Source organism: Ailuropoda melanoleuca, chromosome 2, assembly GCF_002007445.2.
Source record: "Ailuropoda melanoleuca isolate Jingjing chromosome 2, ASM200744v2, whole genome shotgun sequence".
Classification (NCBI taxonomy): Eukaryota; Metazoa; Chordata; class Mammalia; order Carnivora; family Ursidae; genus Ailuropoda; species Ailuropoda melanoleuca.
The window spans coordinates 164091254-164119133 of NC_048219.1; the positions used below are offsets into that span (position 1 = coordinate 164091254).

General features: G+C 37.7%; 1 protein-coding gene across 4 annotated transcripts in view; it reads right to left on the minus strand.

Moving 5' to 3' along the window:
• SATB2 (SATB homeobox 2) overlaps positions 1-27880 on the minus strand; it is a 191395-nt gene that overhangs the window by 74150 nt on the left and 89365 nt on the right. For all 4 annotated transcript variants that reach the window (XM_034654917.1, XM_034654915.1, XM_034654916.1 and 1 more), the window contains one exon: positions 20992-21094. In XM_034654917.1, coding sequence (XP_034510808.1) covers positions 20992-21094 — 103 coding nt within the window. The remainder of the gene's footprint in view (positions 1-20991; positions 21095-27880) is intronic.

Sequence of the window (27880 nt, forward strand, 5' to 3'; positions counted from 1 at the left end):
CATAAGCTTTTCATACAAAGCTGGAAGACCCAGAGTAAAAGTGAGTTATCCTCCCTGCAAAATGTTACAATAATACGTTTTTTTCAGAGGTGATATAAAGTAATAATATAGACCAGTTCATTTTTCTTAAATTCTTAAAAGTGGGGATTTTATTGAATAACCAAGACAGAAACCACTAAGCATGATAAATTCTAAACCCTCTCATATTCCCAAGCTCTCTCATCTCCCTCATCACCCACTTTATAAAAACACCAGCTGTTCTCATCTTCTGTAGTTTGTGGTTAATGGTGTAGTTCATGGTTATCAGGAAATGACAAGGACAACATCTCCTGCCAAATTAACTGCTACCTCCTAATAAAAATCTCACACAGTTAGTGTTATACAACTATGGGAACATTCATAGAAAATGTGTACCATGTAGTATATCCTCTTATCTACTCACTTGTTATCTTTGTTATAGGAATATTTCTTTAAGAAATGGATATGTAAATAATTTTGATACACACTAGGATAAGAAAAAAATTTCACAATATTAATAACATTGCCTTGACTTTCCATTGTATAAGATGCTCCCCACCTTCTCCCCCTCCCGCCCAGGATATCGACCTTATTACATTTTATTGCACTTTACTAGTAAAGATTTAAGGAATAACCAGGAAAGGCAGAAGAAAAAGAAAGTATCATATATGTTCAAACATGTGGCAGATGTTTTTTCCTCCCCCAAGAATATTTCCCAGAAAAGAGCAAATCACCTCATAGTCAAATTCTTTTTTTTTAAAGATTTTATTTATTCATTTCAGAGAGAGAGAGAGAGCAAGCATGGGGGGGGTGAGGGGCAGAGGAAGAAGCAGACTCCCTGCTGAGCATGAAGCTGATGCAGCACTGGATCCCAGGACCCTGGGATCATGACCTGAGCTGAAGTCAGACGCTTAACCAATGGACCCGAAGCACCCCTCATAGTCAAATCTTATCTAAATCTCAGTATCACGTTATTATGTAAAACAAGGGGTGGTTTGGAGAAAACATATCAGGCTGAAATAACCTCCATCATTACTAGTTTTAAACCGTTACAGATGAAATTTAACAAAATCTGGTATTTTTAAAAAATATTTATTTATTTGAGAGAGAGTGGAAGAGGGAGTGGCAGAGGGAGAGGGAGAAAGGGAATCTTAAGCAGACTCTGAGCTGAGCACAGAGCCCAACACTGGATGCTGGGCTCAATCTCACGACCCTGAGATCATGACCTGAGCTGAAATCAAGGGGCAGATCCTTAACCAATTGAGCCACTCAGGTGCTCCAACAAAATCTGTTCTTTACAGCAAAAATTCCAAACAGATTTAGTAGTTATTTCTTACAATTGCAAATGCTGGATATGATCATGTAAAACCCTATTAAGGTAACATTAAAGAACAAGAGCTCAAAAGTAGTCACCTATAGGACAAATTTTAAAAATAATTGTCCCACTATCCTGCAAATGATGCTGTAGTTTGGCATAAGGTTTACAATGACAGAATCATATTTGTACCAAAAAGTTCAAAGTCTCAAAAAAAACTTAAGCAGGAATAGCGTGTCCTAGAAAACTGGGTAAGTGAAAACATGGGGTTTTGTAATGACAGAAATACAAGTGCCAAATTACATGTGAAGAATTTGAATAAAATCAGGCAATGAACTTTAAAAGTAGAGAAAAATAGTATGCCTAATTAATATTTTATGTAATATATGATTTTAAAATACATATGTGGAAATTAATTAATTGTTAATTAAAATGTAAGTAAATATTTGACCATTTTATCCATATGTTTTAGGGTTTTATATATTCAAAACTTCTCATTGGGAAAATAAACATTAGTTTCTTGGGATCACCTTATATTCAGACATATACAGTATTTATTCCTGCTTTGCTTAAAAAAACAAAATGAATGCTTAATTTTCCTATGAAACCCCAAATAAGTAAAGCTTACCTCAGACTTCTTTAAAGGTGCAATTTCTAACTTAATCCTTTCAATGTCATTCATTTAGTTGTATCCACCTTTCCTTCACAAGGTTCAAGGAGAACAAATTTTTTTAATCTTATCCTTTAAATGCAAACACTTTTCAGTCATTGTATTAATTAAACTTTAAGGTATACAATCTTAAAACCAAACCAAGCCAGTGGTTGAGAGCCTTCCAAAGGTAATGTAACGCAGTCTCCATTCGACAAGAATTACTGTTATGATTCCCTCCCTGAAAGAAGTGGAGGAGCCCCACACTGTGTCCGGAGTAAAGCTGTACTTTATAGGCGGAAATACTTGGCACCTACCAGACATTTGGTTCACCTTTAATTCCTTTTTAATTCAGCCAAAATAAAGGCAAATTCAAATATGAAATTATGTTTTCAGGTACCTAAGAAGTAAAAGTTTTATCCATTTCTTTTTCTACTTAAAAAAAATATAGAACCATCCATTTATAGCATGCATTCTTTGATCAAAAGCTAATTTCCCAAAATTTTGGTATTTTCATTCTTCAGTGGATTAATTACACTTTCTTGAAATATATCTAAATAGGGGCTCCTGGGTGGCTCAGTCAGTTAAGTATCTGACTTTGGCTCAGGTCATGATCTCAGGGTCCTGGGACTGAGCCCCACATCAGGCTCCCACTTAGCGGGGAGTCTGCTTGTCCCTCTGCCCCTCCCCCACACTTGTGCTCCCTCCCTCCCTCTCTCTCTCAAATAAATAAAGTCTTTTTTTTTTTAAGATTTTATTTATTTATTAGAGAGAGAGGCAGTGAGAGAGGGAACACAAGCAGGGGGAATGGGAGAGGGAGAAGCAGGCTTCCCACTGTGCAGGGAGCCCAATGTGGGGCGCGATCCCAGAACGCTGGGATCACAACCTGAGCCAAAGGCAAATGCTTAACGAATGAGCCACCCAGGTGCCCCAAATAAATAAAATCTTTTTAAAAAAATTTTTAAAAAGAAATATATCTAAATCACATCTAATAAAAAACTCTATTCACAGATCTAGTCGCAATGATACACACAATTAAGCATTAACGTCAGAGCTCCAAAAAACCTATATGAATTGGTGCAATAAGAATCAGAATAATGTCACTCCATATTCCTTTAAGATTATACATAATATGTCCTTTTTCTTCTGAGTTCTCAGATCCTTATAAATTCATACACTTAAAAACAGGGACGGTGGAAGTGTCCAGAAGGACACACAGTAACACCATGAAGTACTAAATCCTTAGAAAACCAAAATGAAGCAATTGCAAAGGCAAATGCCTACACCCCCAGGTAGAGAACAAAAGGCAGAGAAGCCAGCTGCAGAGGTACCAACGGAGTAAGAGAAGGCCTGCCAGTCCAGAGGAAGTGGCCGCTACATTGCCTCAGCCAGTTTTTGTGTTTTTCATATTGTCATTTCTTCAGACATTTTTTCAAGAAAATGGTAAATCTAGATTATTATATGACAGTGCCTATTTTTCAAGTATTACCAATTAATTCCATTTGCAAAACACAACAAATGCCAAACAAAGCATATCTGAAAACTGGATACTGCCTATAGACTACCTATAAGACTAAAGATACCCCTTAAGTTATTAAAGAAAAAAATATTCAACAGCACTCTTTAAAGATGGTAAGGCAGACCTTATCCAGGACCATTGCAATAGGTGTAGGGACCCCTGCAATGGGATTTTATGGTGGGGGAGAGAGACTGGACTCAACTCCGAATACAGCATAAGCACATGGGAATTTAAAGCCAAAGAGCAGGGTGGGGGTCGGTGGATAGAAAATTACTAAGAGGAAACATCAAGAGTAAGGCGGGGGGGGGGGGTTCTGGCTAAACTGACCTAACAGGATTCTTTGCTGAAGACAGGCCAGGGTGATCAGACATCACCTGGGGGATGGTGAAAGATGAGGAACCCGATCAGATATCGAGGGGTGATCAGATATAGAGGGTGGGGGGTTCAGGTTAAACTGACTTAGCAGGGTTCTTACTAAAACTGGATTGTAAAAGGAAGTGCACAGATGGGCCATGGAGAAAATTTAGAAGCCTGAATAAAAAGTTTGGTCAAATGAAGAATCTTAAGTGTCTGACAGCTCTACCAATAAAAGCTAAGTTTTTTTTAACTTCCTAAGAATAAAGAAAGAAAGAAAAAAAAATCATCATCCTTACTCTTAAGAATGCCTAAAAATCAAGTGCTGATCAACAGGTTGCATCTCCACTGACCTGAGGAGTGTATGGTTTCAGTAACAATTTGTACAGATTTTGCCAAACTTGAAAATCTTTTTCATTTTTTTCTGATACCACTCTCAGAAAAATATCAGAATAATATTTTAGCCTCTAAAGTCACAGCAGGTAAAAGAAAAATGCTTAAAAAAAAAAAAAGTCATGGGGTGCCCTGGTGGCTCAGTCATTAAGCATCTGCCTTTGGCCCAGGGCATGGTCCCAGGGTCCTGGGATTGAGCACAGCATCGGGCTCCCTGCTCCGCCGGAAGCCTGCTTCTTCCTCTCCCACTCCCCCTGCTTGTGTTCCCTCTCTCGCTGGCTGTCTCTCTCTGTCAAATAAATAAATAAAATTATTTAAAAAATTAATTAAAAATTTTTTAAAAAGTCAGAGGAGCATCACAGTGTACTAGACTCCATCTGAAAATTGAGCTTGCGCGTTCATTATTTCTTTTCCTTTTTTCTTCCTTCCCTCCTTCCTTGTTCCTTCCTCCTTCCCTCTCTACCTCTCTTTCTTTCTTTTTAAATGTATTTGAACGTAATCACAATGGCTGAAATGTAGACCTAACAGCAGTGCCTGATTTTGTGTTTTGCTTCTTGCCTCTAAAAAGCATAATATTAAGTCTGTCTTAAACTGAACTAAGTCCGAAGACAACATCTTGGCTCTGAGGGTCCATCTTATCTCTGCAATATTCAGCTGTGAAAAAGAAATCCTAGGGGCGCCTGGGTGGCACAGCGGTTAAACGTCTGCCTTCGGCTCAGGGCGTGATCCCAGCGTTCTGGGATCGAGCCCCACATCAGGCTCCTGTGCTATGAGCCTGCTTCTTCCTCTCCCACTCCCCCTGCTTGTGTTCCCTCTCTCGCTGGCTGTCTCTATCTCTGTCAAGTAAATAAATAAAAAAATCTTTAAAAAAAAAAAAAAAAGAAATCCTGAAAAAAGTGAAGGATAAATGGTAGTCTTGCCTCTGATGATGAAAGCAATGTTCACATTCACAACCAAAAATGTTTTCAATAAAGGAAAAATGCTTACTTATTAAAGAGACATAAAAAACACAACCACTTCCAGGGCTTTGAATCAGAGCTGCAATTTAATTCACATTGAATTTGACTCTACTGTTGCTGAAGTCCTGAAGGGGATCTGTGGGGTTGGGAAGTGTCTGGGAAGGAATGATGTCTCCAGCTTCAAGTTCAAGTCTCCAAATGGGATGTGGCTTGAGGAACTGAAAAGGGCAAGTGGGGCTGAAATACTTCTATGCCTTGTAGCTGAGAGGCTTTCTGTAGCTCTCCTAACCTCTGGGGAAGGGTCTCAGTCCAGGGGTCTTGCAGGTGAACAGTTCAGATCTGGAGTCTACTCAGCTTTCTGAGAAACTCAGAGTTCCAGGGTATCTTACAGATTCCTCTGAGCTTTCAGGAATGCGTGAAAACTTCAGGAAATGAGAAACCATTATCTAACCACTCTCTGAACTCCTGGGATTCTACTTAACTCTAAAGTAGGGGAGGCCTTTGTAGCCCTGCGTTAGAATTTCAGGAGCTTCTAGAACCTTCCCAAGTTCACAGAGTTAATGTTCTAACCAACCAACAGCACCTATAACCATTAGCTATTTAGTGGCCATGATTGCTGGTTATGGCTGGTTGTTCATAGACTAGAAAGTCATACTCTTCCCCAGCGATTAATCTGCATTACAATTAGAAGATATTTGGTGCAAAAATCTCATTTTATTTAAGCAATTTTACAGTATATCCAGGAAGTCAAGTATTTATCTTAATTATCACAAATCCCTGATACATACTTATATTTTATGTACATTGTACATTTCAGGTACTATTCAGGAGTATAGTCCTTGAACCGTCAAAATCCATATCACCTGTTAGAAATACAAATGAATGGGCTCCAAATCCAAATCTCTTAGAGTTCTTATGTACACTAAGAGTCCAGTGATTCTTACATACACTAAAGTCTGAGCATCAACATCTCTATCGTCTTTGTTTTTGTTGTCTTTTGAAATTCTACCAGATAGCTACCAGGTAATTTTTATGTACACTAAGGTTTGAGAATCAGTGTTTTATCTTGTCTTTGCTTTTACGCTGTTGTCTTTTTTTTTTAAGGTTTTATTTATTTATTTACTTATTTATTTATTTTAGAGAGAGAGAGAGTGTGTGTGCGTGTGTAAGCAGGGGGTGGAGCTGAGAGAGAGGGAGATGGAGAATACCAAGCAGACTCCATGCTGAGTGAGTGTGGAGCCTGACATGGGGCTGGATCTCACAACCCCAAGATCATGACCTGGGCCAAAATCAAGAGTTGGATTCTTAACCGACTGAGCCATCCAGACGCTCCTTATGTTGTTGTCCTTTGAGACTATGCCAGACACTTATTAACTGTCAAAGTCTGTTGTCAGTTGTTTTTTTTTTTCTCTAATATTACTTAACATTCACTACATCATACATGTATAAACATTTTAAAAATGTATGTGATAAATCTTTAGTTTTTGTTGATGGTCACATTATATTGAAGGAGCACTGAACTGGACCTGGTATTAGAAAGCTGTACTCAAACCTGCATTCTACCTCTTAATAGCTGTGGGGCCTCCTTGAGCAAGTTCGAGATTCTCTGGCCCTCAGTCTTGCCGTAGGGAAAATATTATTATCTCAGATTTGTATGAGTAAAGTTTAGATGATTCGTATCTATGTGAAAGATCTTTGTCAAAGCACTATTGTAAATTTCAGAAAAATATCTGTATAATTATGATTAACAGATTAGGCTTCCCATTTCAAAACTTCCTGATTAAGACACTCTGACAAACGTCTGCTGTTTCTCAAAGGTCACCTGAAAAACTGCAATCTTTTCTTTTTTTCAAGTAACTATGCCATGTTACATCATATCACTTTTAAAAATAAATCCTATACTTCAAAAGAACTCATTATCAGTATAGAATCACATGCCTCACAGTATACACAGGGGTATGTTGCTATTCAGTTTCACCAAATGAGGCTTAGTAGTTGATATTCTGACCTTCAAATCAGGATGCAGAATAGATGGGAAATAAAATGATATAATCTCACAACTCTTGAAATTAAATGTATAGAAATGCTACACAAATACTGCTCTTTCAAAGTTAATATGAATAAAAATGAAAAAAAAAACCCTTAAGGAATAAAATACACTTTAAGTGTATACATGTTACATCAACCAAAAGAAAGAAGGAAAATACCTTACAGGTTTTTTTTTTAAGTAAATGTTTAATGTCTTATTTTTATTTTCCAGGGAATGAGTAGGCATCAAAATGTCCACACTTAAAAAAAAAAACAAAAACATAATTTTTCCTCTTTAGTTCAGTGCTTTTCTCGGTTGGATTTCATTGTTTTTATTATGTCTATTTGCTGCAGATGCTATGCAAAGTAAATCTACTAAAATTTCAATACTCAAAACATACTCCAATGACTAAATGCCCCAAAATATACTTGCTGGAGAGAATTTCAGAGCAAAAGGAGACATCTGATTGGCACACATCATATGCCTGTCAATCACAGTAAGACAGCACAGGATAGGTGCAAAGAGCAAACTGGGATATTTAGGGCCTAGGTTCTAACTTCCCCCGTGATTTGGGGATTACCTGTAAAATAGGGAGGATTATCTGTAAATTGGTTTTAAAACAACCTTCCAGGTTACTTACCTAATAGTATCTTAAAGAGCATTGCTGCTAGGATTTTCAGAACAATTCCCTTTCTCAGAATATCTTCTTCTGCTTCTTGACTCTTTGGCAAGAATTTAAGACTTTCCTAAGATAGTCTCTCTTTGCAAAACTCCCCATTGCAACAAGAATAATAGTTTATACAGTGACACTGAGGTAGATGCCGTATTGCTCTTGCAGGTTTATCTAGCAATGCCACTTAAAAGACTGATAAAATTTCCAGAACTATGAACCTAGTGTTTTAATGCAAACCTTAACACAGTTGCTTTTGTGAAATAACCCTGGGGGTCTGTCCATACTTAGAAAACTGTGGAAAGCAATGAATTGGGTAAAAGGCTTTGCAATGAGAAATTTCTGGAATTTCTGGCCTATGGATTTTTCCTAAAACCATTAAGATGCTTATGCAAATGTAAACAGATTAGCATGAATGAGTGCTAATGGAGTCCTTAATAAGATAACACTCTAGTATTCCCTAGAACATCTCCTGGAAATCCTGGATAGACGAATATAAGGTGGGGGGGGGCAGAATTTCTCTGTGATTCCTTCAACTCAAAAAGTACTCTGGAAGTGATTCTATGAAGGCATGACACAGGTTTGCCTCTTGCACTCTTGGTAGAAAAGTTGCCAATCAAATTGATAATTTCAAATTGGTACCCAAACCTTGGAATATAGACAAAGATATTCCTGAGTATATCATTGCCTTGGATTTTCAAACCTCCACCCTAGGCTCCTTGCTCCCCAAACCTTAGGCCCAAAAACTTGGAGCCCAACTTTAAAGATAATGATCCCGTCTAATACCAGAGAGGTCAGATAATTTGGTCAATGTCAAATAGCTGTCCAAATGCAGATAAATATTTAGGAATATTCAAAATGATTAGGGCTGCTGGCATGAGGTCTCATAAGCATAATAAAGAAACCACGTGACCAGTAAAAACTAGTTTGTTTGTTTTTTCCCTCTTTCTCTGCATTACTCAAAGTTAACTTCTCAGGGCCTACATAGATCACAAATACTTCCTAATCAATTTTCTTTACAGAAAAATGTGTACTATAAGTGCAGAAATTCTCATAACTGTCTTGCTCATATTCCTCTTTTAAAACACACTGGCATTTCCGGTAACATGAAACCCTACCACCTATCCAGTAGTTGAGGCACTGAGCTAAACCCTGCACATAACATTGTCATTGAATTCTCACAATAGTAGGACAGAGATATTATTATGATCACTTTACTGAAGAAGCTGAAGCTCAGGAAAAAAAAACAAACGTCACATCCCTATTAAAGGAAGAATCACATTCAAACCTACATTTTTAGGACCTTAAAGCCTTTGTTCCACTGCTAATGCTAAAGGCCCAACTAGGGGCACTTGGTTATTATTAATTTTAGGATTTGAGTCAGGACTAATCTACTTTGCTACAGAAAAGTCCAGCTTTCTATTTTATGTGCGTGCATGCATGCATGAGGCACATATCCCCATCGGTGACATGAGGATGGACGGGTTGTCTGGATGGTGAGGCACAACCTGATGCCTCCACGGTATGCCTTGAGAACCTTTCTGATGTGATCAATTGAAAAAGCCCGTCAGTTCTACAAAGTGATGAAATCACTGATTCCTCAACAATGGAATTAGCTGGGGCGCCTGGGTGGCACAGCGGTTAAGCGTCTGCTTTCGGCTCAGGGCGTGGTCCCGGCGTTGTGGGATCGAGCCCCACATCAGGCTCCTCTGCTATGAGCCTGCTTCTTCCTCTCCCACTCCCCCTGCTTGTGTTCCCTCTCTCACTGGCTGTCTCTATCTCTGTCGAATAAATAAATAAAACCTTTAAAAAAAAATGGAATTAGCTAATCACTAAAACAGGATTATTCACACCTGTTTATTGTTTTAATTCCTATGAGAAGTACTTATTAATCAACTATTATGTGCCAGCTCCTAGAGATACAGTACTGATTAGTAGTAGTTTTAAATACTCCACTCTGATTTGCTTCAGACAATTTAACTGTTTGCTACGCATAGATGGGCCTGTAACACCTGCCTATAATTTAAAATGCATTTCTATTTGAAGATAAAGCATAGTTCCTTTCATCCCAATTCTGCTCATTAGCAATTTATTCTAGTCATGTATAATATAAATTCACACTCATTATATTTATTTTCATGAATCTCCCCCATTCTTTTATTTTTCTTGCAGCCAAAAAAGCTTTGTTCCAAAATGAGTATCATCAGCATGGACTCCCACCTGACTGATTAAAGACACGTATCACACAACGGCGAGCTTTGGCAGGTACTCTTTACAAACTCTGTAAATATGAAGTGTTTCTTTGAAACACGTAAACAACAAGAAATAAAAAGGGGTATGTACACTCACATAAGAAGGTAATAACCATAAATTCCTATGATTAAACTGTATGAAATTGGCAATACATAATTTTAATCTACAAAAATGGCAACTCCATATGCTTCAACCTGATATTTACTTTGACTCTTCTCTCTGAACTGGGCTACATACTATCACTAAACAACCATACTATCCACCCAAAATCTTTCACTAAGTTAAATTCTTTTTCAAAGGTATCATAACACTAACTTTCCTGATAAACTGTAACAGCATCCCATATGCTAATACTGAATATGCCCAATCACTGAAAAGATTTCTGATTTATTCTGTCCTTGTCATTAACTGAGGTACAAAGTCAATTTGTACAAACTGAGGTAAAAATCCATTTTCTGTTAACACAGACAGACATGATTTGAGAGCTAAAGCTAATATTACATATACATTAAATATAAATCCCACACCATTAAAAAGAAAAAAAAACTATTACCAGAAGAGCTCACTAAATATAATTAAAGAAAAATATTAGGAGTCTGAAAGGGCTGAAGGGCAAAAGGAAAAAAACAAAAAGCTAAGTCTTTTAGGACTACGAAAGTTAAAGATTTGTTTTTCTCTTTCTCTAAATTTGTTAAAGAGAATCTGTCTTTGGGTTGAGAACTTGCTTGCAAAGTCTCTGCCTAGAGCAAGATATTCAGAGCCAACTTGTTAACTCCTAATAAAACAAGGCTTGGAAGGAAAATGCTTCCAGCCCCATAAGTGAAGTGTACCAGCCGGCAGTGTGATAATACCATATGACTGGTTTTCTTAGGTGTATTTTCCCCTTATTATCAACTTCCTTTTTCCATCATATAAGATCCACAAAAACATATACACCTACCATAAAGCACTTGAAGCTGGACACCTTTGTGCTTTGGCAAAAAAAAGCTCATAGGACCTATTATGTTCCATGGAAAAAGTGAACATTGTCCGCTTTCCCCTTACTATAATCTCAACACCCCCCCTCCCCCGTCTGAACACTACTGTCCCTTTTGGTTTCAAACAATGCTTTATCGTGGTTTGATAACATTGACCATTTCCAATATTCCTGTAACTTTCTGTACAGGTTAAAGCAAGTTATATCTAATAACATCTTTATTTTTATTCTTTATTTTAGTCTGAAACTATAATTTCAGAGGTGAGTTCGGCACAATAGAAAAAAATAGCATTTCAGAAACTTAACATTATTGCTTAGGAGCATTCTACCTTTGCCAGTTGGCATTTTATGTGTATTAATTCTTTAATTCAACCTATTAAAGAAAAGCTAATCAAAGAAAAAATAAACCCATAATTCATTCTTTTCCATTGGCCTTTCTGTCTGGTTTTACAGGACTTCAATGTTTCAGGCCATTATTTCAAGGAAAATATTCAATAAACTAGCTGGAAAAACCTCAAAGGGATGCTTTTCGTAGACTACATATATGGTCCTTAATTTTTACTTAACAAAGGTGTTACTGTCTCTTTCAGTGGAATTGACTACTGCTAAATCTTTAGCTCAATAATAATTAACAGAAAAAAAGAATGATTTTAACCCATTACTAATTTACTAACGACATTTGTAATATGAATTAAATGGGGGCAAAGATTGTCTTTTTTTTCTCAGTTGAGACATTGGATAGCAAATAAGAGTAGTCACAACATCATATGTGCAAAATAAAAGTTTTAAATGCATATGTTCAAATAAGTTCATGTATTAAATTCAATTCTAATACTATTTGCTAAAATAAGTCCCTAAAATGTTCAAAGTCTTATGTTCACAGGGGTCTGAGGAGGGCACAAAATGGACGTGTTTCTAAGACATTCTTTCAAAAACCTTTCTGTCTAGTAGGGGGATTATTTAAAAGGAAGTCAAGGGGTGGGTGCCAATGTGGTTCAGTTGGTTAAGTGTCTAGCTCTTGGTTTCAGCTCAGGTCACGATCTCAGGGTTGTGGGATGGAGCCCAGTGTCAGGGGGGAGTCTGCTTGAGATTCTCCCTCTCCCTCTGCTCCTAATCCCTGCCACCCACCCACACATGTACACTCTCTCTCTTTCTCAAATAAATTTTTTTTTAAAGATTTTTTATTTTATTTATAAGACAGAGATAGAAACAGCCAGCGAGAGAGGGAACACAAGCAGGGGGAGTGGGAGAGGAAGAAGCAGGCTCATAGCAGAGGAGCCTGACATGGGGCTCGATCCCATAACGCCGGGATCACGCCCTGAGCCGAAGGCAGACGCTTAACCGCTCTGCCACCCAGGCGCCCCATAAATTTTTTTTTTAAAGTGAGTCAAAATTACTATAGAACATGGAACTTAGAAAGGTGATAGTGTGAAAGGCCCAACGTTAGAACTCATAGCCTGACTTATATTCTATATGAGTCTAGATTCATCTATTCCCTCGGGAGTTCAGGATTCCTAAATCAGATCATCTCAAATTCCTGCAAAAGGTGAAATGAAGGCCTATCATCAGTCAGGTGAATAGGTGAATAACTAGTTAAACAATGTCCAGCACTGGCAATTATCATGTTAATCCTAGCGTCTTACATAGCCCTCGTACTTAGCTTCAAGCACCTTGTGAATTTAAGTGCTTTTCAGCTTTAAACTTTGTAAATCATCCAATAAAAAACAAATAATTTTTATTTAATTGACCAAGAAAGCAAGAGAATTCTCTGACTCTAACCCATTGATTTTCCCAAAATAAGATGATGTCGCCACAATGATACCAGATTTTAATAAGCTGGACACTTCCTGGTCTACACACAAAAAAACTCACTTCACAACTCTGTAGATTCTTCATCAGGCACCCCAAGATTTATCTTTGCTTGTGAGTTTCTAATTTTGTTTCTGGGTAGGACAAATGCAAATCTGAAACTCTGAGAACTCCAAAGCACACATTAAGAAAAAGCTAAGAGACTTGAACCACCATAAACCCCTAACTACGTCACCTCTTTCGGCTCCCTATGCCCCCATTGTTCCCCAAATATGGTTGGTCCAGAATCTGTTTCAGGCCTTCTCCTCACCAACCCCCATCCCACCCATTCTCTCTTCTACTGCTAGATAATCACAACAGCCCCCTGTGGTAGGAGATGCCTCATTCTTTACCCTACCCTCCATCTCCAAAATTTGTCTCCTTGTCCATCTTCTTTCCTTTCCTTCAGGCTCTAAAGAAAACTTGGCTATTTCTCTTTCCTTCAAAGGCAAAGCATCATCTGTGCCTCAGATCCCAGCCTTTCCTCGTTTGTGACTCCTGCTTATCACCCTTCTCCCTCTCCAGAGCCTTTGTCTCCACTGGCTCCATCCTCTTTCTCCCGAGTACTGGGGACAGGGTGGGGAGTGTGTGTTCAACTTAATCCGAATGCTGTAGTTAGTGACTTTTATATCCTTTCCTGACTAAGCCAGTATCTGCTATCCTCATTTTCATGCCACCTCCCCTTCTTAGATGCATATATGTTCCCCTTTGTTGTCACACTATGAAGAAACAGCTCCCTCCAATGTCATTATGGTCCCCTTTTTGCCAAAACTAAGAACCTCCAAACACCTCCTCTCCTCCTCCTCCTGGCACGCTTGTTAACATTTGTCCACTAGTGACCCAACTTGCCTTGGCTTCCATGAAACCTCAGTTTCTTCCTAATCATATCTTCTTAACCCATGGCCCCTTTCCCCTCAGAGCTTCTAATCCCCTCCTGTTCTCATTCTCTTTTTTTAGAGAATGCTCTTCTGTGGTATTTTAACTATCATGTCAAAAACACTGGCTCCAAAATTTTCTCTACTCCTGTTTCATTGGTCAGTTGGATCCACATCTTGAACAGCCGAATGGATATCTCTACCTAGTTCACCAACTCTCAATGAAGTATGAGCAATGGATCAATTTATATTGTCCTATTTCTGTCGAAACCATAAAGAGTCACTTAAGCTCAAAACCTTGAATTCTACTTTGATTTCTTTTTCTCTCTCCCACAACATAATGGCATTGGTCACTTCTCTCTTTCTCACTGCTGCCACCAAAAGTCAAGACCTTACTTTCCTATCTTTACTTGCATATATGGCTGCAATAGATTCTATTTTGCCTACTTCCTCCCAGGTGCACATACTGCCCTTATCCCTCCCACCTGCCTCCTCTCCTGACATACACACTCACCCCCACACACAGTTTTAGAAGACTTCTAAAGAAATTTCTTTTTTAAAAATATTTTTAAAAGATTTTATTTATTTGTTTGACAGAGAGAGAGTGAGAGAGAGCACAAGCAGGGGAGCACCAGGCAGAAGGAGAAGTAGGCTCCCACTGAGCAAGGTGCCCACTGCAGGACTTGATGCCATGACCCTGGGATCATGACCTGAGTGGAACGCAGACACTTAACCAACCAAGCCACCCAGGCGCCCCAAGAAAGTTCTCTTTTAAACCACCATTTTCATCACATCACTCCCTTGCTGAAAAACTTTCACTGATTCTCAATATGCCTCAACCGAACTTTCAGAGTTCCCCAACATAAGGTCTCAAACTTATTTTTCATCATCATAACACAAATGTTATCCACAGCCAGATCCCTCCCCCCAAACAGTCTCAGCTCATTTACCAGTGTTTGACGCTATCATCAACCCCACATGTAACCATGCTCTCTATCTTTTCCTTTTCACCAGTTAAAATGTTAGCCATTCTGGGCATCACATGATAGTGTTGTGATAAATGTACTGTCATTCTAGACATAGTGGACAACCACCCATATTTTCTAAACATTCATGCTCTTTTGCACCTCTGCGTCTATACTGATGAACTTGGCAGTTGCCTGAAGTGTTCTTCCTTCTCTTTCTCTCCTTGCAAACCTCTACTGTATTTTAGGTATAACTCATGGGCTGCTTTTCAAATTACCCTCCTCTCCAACCTAACCTTTATCAGGTAAAACTTATGGACCATTCTCTGTGCTACCATAACGCAAGTTTACACCACTGCTATATATTCGCCAGATGGAGGGCTGCCTCCCCTGCTAGGTTGATAGTAACCCAACTATAAGCAGGAACCACACCTTATGTGTTTCTGGATGTTTCTCACTGCTTTGAGCAGTGAAAATGGCCAGTAGTAGAAGCACTCACTAAACATTTGTTTAATTAAAATGAGTTCTGTAACTGTGACTGTAATAATCTTGCAAGGAGGGACTATGTAATGCTCCCCACTTAGACTCCTGCCTGGTATGTGAAGTTGATGCTCAAACTAACTTTATAGATGCCGGCTTTCTGAAACCAAGAACTTTGTCTTAAACTTCTTTCAAATAGTAATTATAGATGATAGATGAATGGATGGATAGATGAGTAAGGAAAAAAACGTCATTTTTCCCTTTCCATCCTTTTTAAACATCTATTTAAAATGGCATTATAAATAGTATAAATATAAGCAGATAGCAAGTTTCTTTTAATCTACAAACCATATTGTTGACAAAAGATTGTTTGACATTTTAACATTTATGCCCATTTATGAACAAAGTTCAGGCCAAAGAAGCAGCTATCAGTGGCCAGGATGATCTTCTTAAGATCCAAGCAAGAAACTGGCCCACACCTGAGCTTAGGGTCCGTGACATTTCCCACACACCATTTCTACTTGCCGACACTACCAATAAGCTTCTAATCGGAGCACCAAACAGGCTAAAGTGGTTGATGACTGCACATCAGCGACTGTCACAGTAAAAAAGCACAAGGCTCTTCCAAATGTTGGAAAACCAGTAAGATGGAAAGTGGTTGGTTGTGGAAGTGATGTTTCTATTGCCACAAATATTTACATAAAATTTATGTAAGTTCAAGGATTTCTATAAAAGCCAAGGATTTGGTGGTGGCATGACTTTAAGCAAGATACAGTACAGGCAGAGGGACAAACTTCTTTGCCGAACACCTTCATTTAGATCCAAAGCTGAAAGAAATTTTCATGACTCTCATGACTTTTCATGACTCTCATGACTCAGAAAAATTAGGTAGACAAAAGTAAGTTGCTTTTACCTCATCAGAGCTAAACAACAGCAGAGGGAGAAGTACCGGCAGTTGATTAAAGGCATTGTCCTGACCACCGTTACCACCATGGCTAAGCAGGGGCTGCCTCATAGAACCAGGTCAGGGGACATTGATTTCTCTATTCAACTCTGAGGCACCACTTTGTAAATGACACAATCATTTTTGGGTACAAGAGGTGCTTTAAATGTGGTAACATTATATCATTTCAGCTATAATGATCATAATTACTTATTTCTTTTAATCACAACCCACTTAACCACTTTAGTACAGAGGACTAGTTCAAGGAGTTTAATTTTCATTCAACATCTAATCTTTGTGTTTACTGAAACCCTTCACGGGCTTTGTTTACTGTCTGCTTGCTGGCCTGGACGTTTGATCTTGCAAGACTAGATCAGACAGGGTCAGATAAAATACTGATTACTAGAATAAACCAGGCTTGGAAAAGTAACACTGGTTTTTAAAATCCTCATTTCTCCCAGCTTTTTAATATTTTGCAAAATAAGTTCAAATAAATAAAATTAAGACGACTAACAATCAGGGGGTTCTTGAGCAATGATTGAGAAAAGAAAAGTGATGAGGATAATTTTGCTTTCTGGCCAAAATATGGGGTTTGGTTAGATCCATTCAATCTAGTGGTATTATTTTATGACACAAATAATTTTACAATATCCACTAGTATTTGTGTGAACTTTCAATGACCCCTTAATTCTTGTGACATATTAAATAGTTGAGATTGACCTGACCAAAGATGACACTTTATTTTGCTTTTGGTGTTAGATGAAAAACATTTTAGATATAACATTATTTTAACTTACTAATTTTTAATTAAGAAACATTTAAAATATATGAGTCCTTCTTTGTTAAGGCACTTTTTTATTCTTACAAGATCCCCTGCAGAAGCAGATTGCCATAGACTGTAATTTCTGATGGTACAGCATATATAATTGCCACTTAGTTTCATAAAAATGATGAGGCAAGTTTACATCTACATAGTTAATAGAAAAGAGTTAGGTTAAAAAAAATAAGTGTTTCATTAGAATGTGCAGAACTTATGAAAGAAAAATTGATGGGGTAAATTCCACATAATCCCGAGAATTCTTGAAAATAATTTTGTAACAGCATGAACGTTTCCAGGTCCCTGTGGATTATCCTTGTGTCCAACATTAAAACTCCTACACATGAAACAACTTCTAATATTGGTCTTTTCCCCCCTGCTTTTACACAGTATGTACATTTTTTTTTCTTATACATGGGAGCTTACGAGCTCTACACTGTAAAATCTAGGCCAGAAGCAATGACAGTACAAGATGAACAGCAATAAAAAATGCTGTCTAAACCAACCTACTACCCTATCTACCCACTTTGTTCTATTCAATATCAAAAATTCCTGGGAAGCAGGTTCACAGTTCTGGATGTTAAAAGCAGAGCATGCCAACTCTCTCTCCCCGTCCATCCTGAATTAACACTAATGTTAACTCAAATATGTCTATGTCAACCATGATTGTCTTTGAAATTAAAGAAAAAAGGTAAACAGAATGTACTTTGCTGTGATCACTGGAGAAAATAAAGTTAACATGCTAAGCCAAACTAACTTAGGACATTTTAAAGAATAAGTGTAAATAGTTTAGCTACAATAACAACAAATTCAAAAAATGCACATTAAAATGTTTACTTCAAAATTCAGACAATTCCATTTGTATATAGTTTTTACATCTGTTTTTAATGATATCAAATTATTGATTGTTCATTTTTCTCATATTTATTTAAGCATTAACTATAGAATTTGCAATCTGATCCTTTTTTTTTAATCCTCCCAGTAGGCTTTTATTTTTGCCAGGTTTTAGTCATATTTACTTTGATCTTTCAGAGTATATAATTATTTTACTGTTTATTTATTTCTATGAGAAGAGAAAAAAATTTTGACCTAGGAGATCTATATGTGGCAATTTGTAACAGAATCACATAGCTTATGTTAGGAAATCATGGTTTTGATTAAGAAGCAACCATTTAGTTCCCACTGTTTTATTAAAACAGACATTAGCAGATAATAGGAAACATATTTAACAATGTAGCTGCATTTAGTTTGGGGCATTAGTAAGTTAGCATGAGATTTTCTTCTATACATTTTATCAGCCAGGATACATGTAAATTGGTAATTTGGGGGTGGAAATGGGGTGGGTAGGGGGGCAAGGAAGGACCTGGAACTGTGGCTGCCAGGTTCTCAGGAAGCGCCCTAAGGTAGAATGCTGCTTTTGCTACTACTCATTTCCCGATTTGAAACTCATTACTTCTTTTTCTCATTTTGAAAATGGATGGACACGAACAGAAATTTTACAAACAAAATCATTCCTTTCCCATGAGAAGTGGATTCTGCTAGATAGGGACTCCCACGGTGACATCTATTCATAGCACAGAGCTTTCAGATGAAATGTGCCTGGGTAGGTCCGACACTTCCTTTTCTCTGAGGGTCGAAAGTTAATAAAATATACTTCTCCGGGTGTTTATTTTCTGTGCACCATTATACCTGCCACGAATTCTTTGTTTTTCCTCCCACTCCCTTGGTTGATGAATCAACACCACTTGAACTGTTTTACGGCAGCTTGTGTTTACTTCACACATACCTTAACCTTCCCTTTTCTCCTCCTACTGACACACACACATGCACACACACACTCTTCAACAGCAAGGACTAGCTCCATCTCTTTGAATAGCATGTGTACACAGTGTCTGGCAGCCTCTTCAGGTGTGGATCCTTGACCTCCTGATTGAAATCAAGGTCTCAGTCTGCTTTTATGAGACTTAAGATTTAACTGTGCATTTACTATCTTGAAAAAAAAAATAGAGCTTAAAGAATTGAATCTCTAAGAAAGAAAAAAAGGAGATCTAAGTGTGTGTGTGTATGTGCGCGCATGCGTCTGTGAGCAGGCACACACACACACATACACACACACACAGATTCTGTAGTGGCAATTCTGAAAACACTAGAGTGGAGAGTTTCTGAATCGGGAATTATACTCCAGCCTATTACAAGAGGACTCTCTCTTCCTTCTCTCTTCTAACAGCAAGTAAATGGGATCTAACAGATGACCTTGAAGCTGCATGATTCTTTTGATTTTTAGCCAAAGAGGATATGTTCAAACACTTCAACAATCTTATTTTAAAAGAAAAAATTGGAGACAACACTCAGAGAAAAGAAACCCTTCTGAACTACACAATCGTATCTTATAATGAGAAGGAGTTATTCATCTTATCCTGTATAAGAGTTAATATTAATAATATTGTAAAGCAAGTGCCCAAACTGGAATCTAAATGTTTCTAAGAATTTTAGAATACGCTGAAGAGAAATAGATCTTAATTCGATTTTCAGTGCACTTTAATTCCTCCTGGATAGTTCAACATCTTGACTTTCCTTATAAATTGGATATTTAGAATAAAATGCTCTCAATCCTTTGTAATCAGAAATGCACTACCAATGCATGTAAAGTTCAGTTCCTCAAAAGGTAACCAGGTAAACAAGCTCCCAAATACTAAATAACCAACAAGCATTACTTCAATACTGTCTCCCTGGAGGAAACCAGCTGGTAGTAAAACAAATAAATTCATCTTTCACTTTTACATATGAACCATAAACTTGTCATTTGAACCTCAGATGGGGGCAGTGAACTTTCAGCAAGGCTATGAATACCTATAACAACGCATGATGGATCATGTCATAATCATGCAAAAATATAGATTGGAAGGACCCTCAAACATCAACCTATGATGTTATCAAAAAAATTCCCCAAATGCCCTCAGGGGCTGGTAGCATATGAATTTGAATAGCATTTGAATTGGGTGAGGACACCAGAATGTTTCCAACATTGACATATTTGTAAAGGAAAAATATCACTGGTATATTTAAAGAGCTGGACGGTCTAAATAGCATGCCATTTATCATACAAGAGACTGTATTTTCAGGACCAGATACAATTCCACATTTACTATATTACTGCTAGCACTACTACTACTATTAATTATTATTATAGTATCACAGCTATTATTTATTAAGAGGTTTCCTTATGCCCATATTAACCTATTTAGTCCTCACAGCTAGTGACTGATTTAGATAATTTTATTGTTTCAATTTCCAGATAAGGGGATTAAATCTTGGTGAAGTTAAATAATTTGCTCAAACACACACTAGCAAATGGAGAACAGAGATTTGAACACAAGTCTGCTTTCCTGCCAAGTCCCTTTGATTTAACTGCTGCTCTGGAACTGTCACCAAATAAACACATCAAAACTCCATTTCTAACCAAAGATTTCCTGACACCACAGCCAGTAGTCATTCCAATTTGTTAATTGGTACTTGAACTATAAGTGCTGATTTAACCTATGATGACTGCTTTTACATTTCCATTAACATATTAATGGAAACTATTTATTGATTGAGCTTTTTAAATAGACATTCCTATCTGAAATAAACCATTTCAGATGTTTCTAAAAATCTTGGCCTTCACATGCATCTCTTGTGAAAACAAAAACTTCAGGTATTATGCTACGACTTTCACTTTAGTTCTAATACCATCTTAGTTTTAAGGGAGCTAAAAGGGATCCTTAGTTTTAGGATCTCCTGATGGAAATATTAAGAATCTTACCTTCATAAAAATTATATATAATTTTATAAAAATTTATACCGAAAATTAGCATAAACGCCAAATAACCAACAATTCATGGACCTAAGAAACTAAACATAGGCTTTAAAAACAAAAATGTCAGTTTACCTTTAATCTTCTTGTACTTCTTATACCATCTCCCAAACTCCTGGCACTTGGTTGCTGACACGTTGGCATAATATGTGCTATTTACAATGGATGAAATCATACTCTGAAAAGAAAAAAAAAAATAATAGTTACATTTTTCATAAACAAGTACTCCTTTTAGGGAGAAGAAGTATCGCCCACACCGATCTCTGTTGTCTTTTAAATCTGAAGTAGTCATCCTCCTGCAAACTAAACTATCAAACATCAAACAGGATTACCTAAATTTACTCTTTCTTAAACCTCTAACTTGTATGATGACAGTGTTTTCTCCAAAACAAAAAAATGACAAAAAAACACCAACTTTGGGGCAATGTCAAAGATGGCAGAGGCAGGACATACAGGTTAGATACAAAGGGAACGAAGAGTTGTGATTTAGGAACCAGAGTTAGAGGTGAGATGAGATGCTCCAGCATCGGTACTTCAAATAATGCCTTTCAGATGTTTCCGTTCTGCTTCCAACTGCAACAAGCTTACACAGCCAAGAATCTGAGAACATCCGTGCTACACACTGCAGAACAACATTTAGGGAAATAAGTTAAATTAATATAATTTATAGAAACGTGTGATTAGCACTTGTGTGAAAATTCACCAAATGAAAAAATTAACAGTGCTATTTTAGAGCAGGGGAAACTAAACATAACACTTGTACTGTGTTTCAACCAAAAATGAGCCAAAGCTAAAACTTTCTCAGTGCTTAAGTACATGATTCCTTCTTGCTCTTCATCCCTTCTCCCTCCTCAGCTCTACCCGTCAGCTTATTTGTTTGTAAATGGGATGAAAAGGAAAGAGGAGAGCATAACCTGACTTATCACTAAAAAATCAAATTACAATTGCACACCTTGAATGAAATTTCCTACAGGTATGTTTTCAGTCGATATGGCATGTTTGGACGAACATGTGTAACATGTTACCTCATATATCTGAATTGACTATGACAATACAGTCACAGATTTATACAGAGATTTTTACTTCAGCAAATTCTGTCTAAAAACAAATGGACATAAACTCAAGCGATCCAAATGACCTCAGTAAGGTCTTACATCTTGCCTTGAAATCTCACCTTTCTTCAAAAAGGTATCTCCAGATATGGATGGAGCAGCTGTGCAAAATCTCAAAACTTCTAATGGTATTTTTCCAAAGTAGTCAAGATAAAAAAAGGTAACAATAAATCAAGGCAACAGCAAGTTATTTACCAAGAAGTTCAAACACCAGCAAATAGTACTGCATAGACTCCCACTTAAAACAGTTCCCTCACTGAGCCCATAGAGTCCCTCTTTTTCAAAAATCACTTTGCAGTGCTGGTGGGGGAGGGGAATTCAATTCACAGAAATCTCTTTGGCCCTTTCTACATAGCAGATGGCTAACCTCCCCCAGTTGCTGATCTCTAAATGACAATTCTGTTCTCTAAGGGGAGATAGTAAGAAGAACCTTTTTAATCTGAGGATCTGAACACAGCCCTGGGAACACAAAGAGCCAGTATCACCTGAGTGTATCACAGAACTTCCAGAGCCTTACCTACTGCTTTAGAGGATCAGTGGAATCCTAATCTTCCCGAGGCAAGGTTCTGCTTTGTGTGTTACTAACAAAGAAGTAAAGAAGTCTCTTGGCTAGCTGGGCTGGTTCCCTCTTTGGGCTGAGTTTTTCTCTTTGTCTTAATCTGTGAAACCCTTGAGGACAGTGACTGTGTCTGTTTCATGCCCCCCCCCCACCAAGTCTAACACACTTGTGATGTGGGACATCTGAGTCACTGAAATATAACAGATGAAAAGGGACAGAGATGAAATTTTAAAATGCCAAATTGAAATGTCATAATAATGAAAATTTTAACATGAAAGCAGCTTAATAATAGATGCACTGTCTATGCTGGTGTATACGAATAATTGCAAATGTACTTGTCATCTCTCTGTGTTGTTTGTATGAATGTTATCCTCTGGAGAGGCACAGGATAGATAGCCATGACAGGAAACCGAGCTAAGCCTCCTATTGCAAAGTTGGTCTGGGAGGCAGACTAAAATGCAAAGTGTCTCAATTACTACCTGGAGCTGTCCATCAACTCTTCTGCTCCCATAAGACCAAGGTCACCAACCCATATCATTGTGGGCTCAGATAATCGACATTTCCCACATTCTCTAGCCTCCCTATTTTGTCCTTGCTCCAGATGTGTCTTCACTGACACTGCACAAAGCCAGTGTCAATCTACGTGGCAAGGTAGTTAATATCTGGGCTTCCATGGCTCCATCACCAGATCCTATACTGGAATCAAGTTCACACAACTCATTTAAAAAAGAAGTTGGCTACCCAGAGACTCAATCAGATTTGTTCTCTTCCCCAGATTATTATAAATTAGTTTCTATCTCTACTGACCATGCTGGGGGTGGGGGTGGGGGTGGGGAGGATAGATTTAAACTATGATTTAAGCACAAGAATTAGGTAGCAAATAAAGAAAATTTCCTAGATAATGAGAATCTTTAGTCATTCAAAGGTCTGTTTGAGTTTGTGGCACATTTTATTCATATTAATTCCCTGAGGGTCTTTACATCTAGTTGACACTCAAACTAGTTCTGCTGATAAGAATTTTCATAATTCAGCTTCAGAGAGCTTTAAAAAAACAGAAGAGGTACATCTGGTGCATATTTCAGATGAAAGGTCATGTTATGTCTTATGATTCCAGTTTCAAACATGAATATTCTCTAACCCTAAATTAGACTATTATATTCTCGTAGCCTGAGTTTGAACCACTGGGCCTCACTAGAATACTCTGGACACATATACAAGGTCATCTAAACGTTAGCGTCAATTTGTTTTTAAAAAATCAAAACTTGCTTCACTATAAACAAAATTGAAAGGCGCTAATACAGACCCAGCACATACTGACTTTTGCTCTACATAGAATAAAGTCTTCCAGAGGTTCTGGGGCACAGAAAATCTGCATTTACCACATTTCAGCCATTCTACAGCCACATGTTCTAAATACGTTAATGTCACTGACATTGGGATGCATCTTACAATCAATAGCATCTTAGACCCAGTGAGATACAGTTGCTGCAAAAACAGAATAAGTAATGATCAAAATCTCTCCCACCGACCACTCTGCCAAAAAAACTCTAATTTCCATTTACTGCTTTTTTAAAGTATGTATATAGTTTTATACTTTATATTGCTCTTTTATGTTTTCCAGCAATTCTAGAGCAACCACACAATTGGACTTTAAATATTGCCACATCTTTTTGACAAATAAAGATTTGAGTGGACTTTCTCAATCCAGAATGCAACCAACTCCTGAGCACCCATGTTGTATAAAGCGATGCTGATACAAATAACCCAAAGAGATGGGTGCTGTTATTTTTAACACTTGAAGGGATTATGTTTTACTGAGGCTCATATGAAAATGACTTTGCATTTATGAAGCAAACTTAATGGCCTGGTGGTGGGCTGTGACAAGGAAAGGGGAGGGCATTCACACAGACCCTTCAGGTACTTAGTCATAGCCATAAACACCACATGAATAGTAACTGTAGACAGAGCAATGCTATGAAAAATATTATGTGTTAAAATAAATAGGAAGGTTTAAAATATCTTCCCAACTACAGAAACTTTTGGAAAATTTCCGACTTCTTTGTAATTAATCATTAAATCTTAAATATGAACATTTTAAATGAGGAATAAAATCCAGGCATCCTCATTTGCAGTCACTCTGACACACAGTTTGCCAGTTATACTTGAAAGTTATTTAAAATAATAAAATAATAATAATAATAATGTATTTGAGGATTCAAAATATACCAGAATCAGTTACTTCAAAAATTTACTAGATGATTTAAATTTGCACCAAGCCAGATTGCAAGAGAATATTATGTTGTTTTAAATACATATTGTTTAAACAATAAAATATATTGTTTTAATACTTACTATAGTTAAATAGATTACCTTATCTAAAAATAAATTTTCTTTTAGGCTCCTGAGACAAATTTTAAACTTACTTGTCTGTTTTTGACTAGCTCAGAGAATAGATGTCACCTGTGATACGGCTCTCTTTTTCAAACTGAGGGCCAAGAAGCCCAGAATGAAGAAGCATCTTGTCCAAAGTCAAATAGCAGTGGAAAGCACCATAAAAAGACACTAGTACCAGGCCACATTATTTCATGGGTCTCTTAAGAAGGGAAACTAATTAATGAAAGAAAGCAAATATTCACCGCCACCTCCCTCCACTGGTACAAACTCAACAGCGGTTATTGCAACCAATTCTTCAAAGATGACACAAGATGTGACAAAAGCAAAATATCAAGTTGTGATCTTGGGCCCCTATAGGAGTTAATTAAGGAGCTTAGAATCAGAGAAAACTAAGGAACCTAAAGACAATTTCAACCTTAATAGGAAAAGCAAAACAATAAACACATGTTAAGATGATTTGTACAATACCCTTGAAAAGACAGAGACCTGAGCACCCCTCCTCCTCCCCAAGAAAAGTAAGATAAAATAATTGGATATCCTTTACCACATTCTCCTTGGCTTAGCGAGATTTATTTGTTTGAATAGCAGTGTTATACTAAGAGTAGCTAAGCTGCAGATACATAATACACTTGCTATAAAAAAGAACATTTAAAACCCAAAGTGAATGGTTACACGTTCTGTCAGTAGGAATGCCCTGCCTTAGCAAGAAGAGCGTCAAAGTGGGGAGAGAAGCTGGCATCTCGTAGCTTCCCTTTCCATGTCTACGAGGGAGAGGGCATGATGCAGGCAATGAATAATATATGCATTTTTGCTCACTTTCAGCCTTTTTATTCTGCTTTGTGGTATGCTAAATTACATATTAAACATGAGATTATAATGATACGTCCATCAAGTATAGTAACAGGAAAAACCTGATCTGGAGAAATTACTTTGTCATGAAAAATTCAGTTAATGTTATTTGGCAGCCTTCTGCTCTCCCTTTCCATCCCCCATTTCCGAGCTATACTATCAGAATTGAAAACTCTGCCATTCTAGTTGAAGGAAACACTTCCCCCGGGCTTCGGGGTATGACGGGACTACAGCCAAGAGCTCCTCCCCTAAGGTGCTGCTCATGGCACCGTCACCTGTGAAAGTGGGATGTTGCTACCTGCCTCAGAGGCTGTAAGGATTCAGAGAGATGATCTGTATAAAAGGCCTGGCACAAGATACAGAGTCAATGAGTGTCAGCTTTCTCCCCTCCACGCAATCATTTCATATGTTCATGGCAATCACCCAGTTAGGGATTCCTTTCAAGCTGTCATCTGTAAACCTCCTTCAACAAGAGTCATGAAGTTGGGTCTTGAATGGAAACAAACTCACATGAAAATAACTAGAAGGGACAGTTATGTATGTAACTGTCCATCCCTACTACATACGTGAATTTAAAATGAAATGAAACAGATCCATCCCTACTACATACGTGAATTTAAAATGAAATGAAACAGATAGTTGGCAACTAGTTAAGACAATACTGGTCACACAGTTGATCAGTCTCTTGTCTGTAGATGAGCACATGGTCAATGTGTTTCTTCCACTAACCCAACTGGCTGCTTGAGTTCACTGCCCGATTATTTTAGCATAGTGTATGTACATTCAAGCTGGTCTCTTAAGGATCCCCAAATGAGCAAGGCTTGCTCAGGATGACAGAAATAATTATCCTACAGTCTATGTCTTAAAAAGACTGCATAAACACCATATTACCATCATACTGGAAACCCAGTAACGTTTTCACGGTTCAATAACTTCTGCCAGTCATTTTGTTCCTCAAATATCTGGCAATAAAACCTCCATTAAGGGCAGGGGACAGAGCTGCTTTAAAAAACATATCTATATGGGCGCCTGGGTGGTTCAGTCGGTTAAGCAGCTGCCTTTGGCTCAGGTTATGATTCCAGGGTCCTGGGATCCAGCCCCACATTGGGCTCTCCGCTCAGTGGGGAGCCCGCTTCTCCCTCTCTCTGCCTCTCCTCCAGCTTGTGTACTCTCTCACTTGCTCGCTCAGTCTCTGTCTCTCAAATAAATAAAATCTTTAAAAAAATATAAAATAAGAACATACCTATATGCTAAATGAAATAAGCCAGATAAAAAGATTAATATTCTATGATTCTACTTTTGAGGCAGTTAGAGCAAGTAAATTAATACAGAGAATAGAAGAGAGGCTACCTGAGGTTGGGGGTAAGGAGAGAGGAGTGGAGAGTTATTACACAATGGTTGTAGACTTTCTGTTTGGAGCGATGAAGAGCTTTTGGACATAGATAGGGGTGATGGTAGCACAACATTGTGAATGTAAATAATGCCACCAAATTGAAATCTTAAACAAGGTCAGAATGATAAACTTCATGTTATCACAAAAATAAATTTAAAAACCTATCTAGAGTCACAGAAAACATGCTCTGTTACGGGGGCTGCAGGGAACACTGGAAGGTGCATGCCTCTGCAAATTACTTGTTCTTCCATTGCAATTTTAAGTTAACAAGACTGTCTCTTTAGTCTTTCCATTTGATCATCATAATAACCAACAAGGTAGACAAGGAAGGTACTGTTAGCTCTACTTATTTTAATGGATCAAAACGCAGAGGACCTGGGATTTTGTCTTTCAAATCTTCCTTGAATAAAAATAAGTAAGCCACAGAAAGACGTGTTCATAACGTTTCCAAATTGGAACAGTTAGTGAAGACTATTTAGTAAGAGACCTATGCCTAAGGTATGGTACGTTAGGATGCTTGGCACAGACTAGAGGGCTGGAGGGAGAGGCTGGAAGTGGTGACTCAAACGAAAGCAAACTCACATGAAATGTGAGGGGGGCATCAGAAGAAAAGGAAGAGGCCATCAGCGCTGAAACATATTTGGAAAGGTAAAATCA